Source organism: Mandrillus leucophaeus, unplaced genomic scaffold, assembly GCF_000951045.1.
Source record: "Mandrillus leucophaeus isolate KB7577 unplaced genomic scaffold, Mleu.le_1.0 Scaffold379, whole genome shotgun sequence".
NCBI lineage: Eukaryota > Metazoa > Chordata > Mammalia > Primates > Cercopithecidae > Mandrillus > Mandrillus leucophaeus.
In genome coordinates this window covers 136,096-139,916 of record NW_012104020.1, presented here as the reverse complement: position 1 = coordinate 139,916, position 3,821 = coordinate 136,096, and the positions used below count along the sequence as shown (strand labels likewise).

The following is a 3,821-nucleotide window of genomic DNA, read 5'->3' as shown; positions in this document are numbered from 1 at the left end:
TCAAAAAAAAAAAAAAAAAAAGCAACTGAGTCTCAACAGAGGTTCGACAACTTGTTCCAAACCACACAGCTGAGTGTGTCAGAGCTGAGATTTAGAGCCAGGTCCGGTTCCAAAGCCCTTCCAAATTCCTGTCCTCCTGGCAAAGAGGAGGATTGTGCGCTTCTAAGAGTCTCCTACCCAAGGATCCCTCTCCCTCTTTCCTGCTGCCACTCCCCTTGGAATCTGTGGTTGTTGCACCCATCTGTCTCCTCCTGCCTTTCCTCCCCCTGTCGCTCAATGGAACAGGATGCAGCTGACCCAGAATGGATGGAATGGACTGCCCCTTATTGAAAGGTGCTAGACGTTGGGCCAAGTATTTCACAAAAGTCTCATTTAATTCTCTCAGAGCCCTATGAGAAAAAGTGAGGCACAGAGAAGTCAAGAAACTTTTCCAAGATCACATATCTGGTGAGAAATAGAGCACAAAGTCAAACCTAAGCCTGTCTCCCTCCAGAATCATCTCCCTCGGAAAGATTCCAGACACTCTAACAAGTCTTAGTTGTCTCATTGTGTGCTGGGAAGAAGTGTGCCCTCCAAGGCCCAGGGCGAGTCTCTTAGCAAAAGATACTCAGCAGTATTCACAGACAACTGACAGAGAAGGGTCCCTCTGCCAGGCCACCCCCCAGCAAGACATGCTCCTTTATTTGGGTGCTGGGTGCATTAGCTGCCTCTGAATAAATCTGTAATTAGCTGCCCTGGCTGATTTGCATAATGGATTTCACTTTTTTCTTAAGATAATGGTATTTTTGCAACAGAACACTAACCTCTTGGTTCCTGGCCATTAAAATAACCACCACCCTATAGGGTAGAGCCAGGGTTTGTAGGAAGTTCAGTTAAGAGTCACAGAGGAGGTGGGAGGGAGGCGGGATGGTTAAAGTTCCCATTGCATCACAGATTATTGGCTTTCTTTCCCGTGAGTATTTGAAAGGTCAAGGGTTGGAGAGAGCCATGAAGGTAGCAGAGAAAGAGGTGCAGGCTCACTCCCTGGCAAGCAATCCAGCCTGGGGAACGTCCCCATTTTGTTCCTACAGGAAAAGGAACTCAGAGAGAACAAAATGGGTTTATAGGGTTGCTACAAGGGGTGAGGACCCCTCAGGAAAAGTTAGGATATTGGTTGGACTATAAAGAATCCTGGGCCGGGAGCGGTGGCTCACGCCTGTAATCCCAGCACTTTGGGAGGCCGAGGCGGGCGAATAATGAGGTCAAGAGATCGAGACCAGCCTGGCCAACATGGTGAAACCCCGTCTCTACTAGAAATACAAAAATTAGCTGGGTGTGGTGGCATGCACCTGTAGTCCCAGCTACCTGGGAGGCTGAAGCAGAAGACTCGCTTGAACCCGGGAGGTGGAGGTTGCAGTGAGCCGAGATGGTGCCACTGCACTCCAGCCTGACAACAAAGCGAGACTCCATCAATAATTTAAAAAAAAAGAATCCTGAAAGCAGCCTCCTCCTGTATCTCAACCCCTGCCCTAAAAGAGTTGCAGAGGCCTCCACAGAGTTGAAAATACACTCTCCAGCAGACTCCTGCCCCACTCAGGGCATCTGCCACACGGTACCTTGCCAGCAGGCTTTCCATTACCGCTTCTACTAGCCTTGGACACATGGTCTGAACCCAGTCCTGCAACGCAGAGCCTAACCAGAGTCAGTTGGACCTGTGGGGTGACCACCACGACAGCAGAACTCTTCCATGCATCTGGTACTTCCTGAGGCCTTGTGTCCCTCCCTTTGCATTCCAAATGTTCCATAGCACTGCCACTTCACACACTAAAAGCACCTGCAGGTGCACAGCCCCATGATTCAAGGAATTCCTCCCACAGCCCACCTGTGCAATTGGGTTCCAGCCTCGTGCTCCAACTGGGCCCATATCTGATAACACTCATGCATCATCTGGGTGTAAAAGTCTTCCAGGTATGCCTTTCGGATTATCCGGCTTTGTCCATGGGAGCTTCCTCGGGAGTGTGGTAGAAAGAACTGGAAGTGGAAAACAAGAGAGATGATGGAAGCCATTACCCCTCACGCTGCATCCCCCGTTAGAAGCCATCTCTGCGTGTGCTGTCAACCAGGATCCATTTATCCTTCAAATATTTCCACACAATCTGGGGAAGGATTATACACAGGAAGATAATTTGAGCCAGGAATGCAAGACCAGCTTAGGCAATATAGCAAGACCCAGTCTCCTCAAAAATTTAAAAACTATCAGGTGTGGTGGCACTTGTAGTCCCAGCTACTTGGGAGGCTGAGGTAGGAGGACTGCTTAAGCCCAGCAGTTTGAGGCTGCAGTGAACTATGATAGTACTACTGCACTCCAGCCTGGGCAATAGAGTGAGATCCTGTCTCAAAAAAAAAAAAAAAAAAAAAAATCCATACAATCTTTCCAAATTCTCTCTTCATGACCAAGTTACTGACTTGGCAATCAAGATAGAAGTTCTTCAATAGCACTAACTTGGGCTTCCTTTTGCTAACACTGTTCACATCCAGAAAGAAGGTCCTTTGTTAACTAGTCTTCAACCATCCTGCTGCAATCTCACCTCGCTTAGATTCATAACGAAGAAAAATTAGAAAAAACCTTCCAGTTCAACTAGTCTAGCCCCTTCATTTTATGAACAAGGAAACTGATGCTGACTTTATTTCTCTGTGGCTACAGATCACTCAGGGTAAGAGAACCACCTCAGGATTCAGCAACAATGAGTTTCCTGAGAGGATGAACCAGGAATCCCTTGGGCTTTGAGAAAACTGATAGAGAAATGAAGAAGGTTTCTAAATACTCTGGCTCATTACCAAGAAGAGCAAACCATAGCCAGCCTGGGTAACTGCAGGCAGAATGGAAAGGGAGAGCCCACTGCAGTGGAAAGCTTTGATGATAGCTGGGTGGCCCTGTCCTCAAAGGACCCCACAGACACACAGGGCCCACCAGCAGATGCAGTGGTCACTGCAGACTGCACTGCATAGCAGGAAAAATAAGACCTCAGTCTCACTTATCACGTGTCAAACAAGGAGGCTGCTATTATCTGGAGGTGGCAAAAAAAACCAAACCAAAACAAAACCGAAAAAACAGTAGCTTCTGCTGGGTTCTGGGGTGAGAGGCCAGGAATATGCAGGACATAATCCTACCTCTTAGGTGGATAAATCAACCTTTGCCTCTAGGCAAAATTATCTTTACTTTAGGTTACCCAGAGAAGAACCAATTATTTTTCTTGGGGGAGTGATCAACCATTTGGGTGCAGAAGGGACAGAGCAGTGAGAAGGAAGAGAACAGGGCCTGGGACGCTTGGTCAAGGGCAGGAACTGGGAAGCAGTAGAAAGAGGAAATGTGCCTAGAAACCCAATGTGGGTGTGAGGGATGTGAAACTTCTTTGAATTGTCATGAAACACACTAGGCAGCTAAGATACAAATTACACAGAATTTTTGATGATTCAGGCCCTTTGGCCTTGCCCTGTAGCCTGCTGGCTCTGAAAACCCCTCTGCAGGGGAGGAGGCTAGGACAGTCCTTCCAGCCGGGGGTGCAGAAGGGACACAGTACCTGCTCCAGCAGGAGGACTCTCTTCCTGTGTTTGGCCAGGTGGTATGCGGTGAAGCAGCCCTGGATCCCAGCCCCAATCACGATGGCGTCCCAGAGATCTTTCTGAGCTGCCATGATGCCCACTCAGCCCCACAGCCACAGAGCCTCAAAGGCAAAGGCAAACAAAGATGGGCTCCCGGCTGAAGGACGAGGAGGAAGGCAAAGTCCAGCCTGGCCAGTGTTCCCACAATGCCCTGGGGCCGTGTCCTCCCCCTTCCTTCC

The 3,821-nt window shown here is 48.8% G+C and overlaps 1 protein-coding gene across 2 annotated transcripts in view; it reads right to left on the bottom strand.

Annotated features, from left to right (window-relative positions):
- PIPOX (pipecolic acid oxidase) overlaps positions 1 to 3,821 on the bottom strand; it is a 21,282-nt gene that overhangs the window by 10,232 nt on the left and 7,229 nt on the right. Inside the window, exons 1-2 of one of the 2 annotated variants that reach the window (XM_011990355.1) lie at positions 3,561 to 3,770; positions 1,862 to 2,010 (exon numbers count right to left, since the gene is read on the bottom strand). In XM_011990355.1, the coding sequence (XP_011845745.1) occupies positions 1,862 to 2,010; positions 3,561 to 3,674 (263 nt within the window). In that variant the 5' untranslated portion in view covers positions 3,675 to 3,770. Of the gene's footprint in view, positions 1 to 1,861; positions 2,011 to 3,560; positions 3,771 to 3,821 lie in introns of those variants that run through there. The other variant, XM_011990353.1, reaches the window with a different exon arrangement.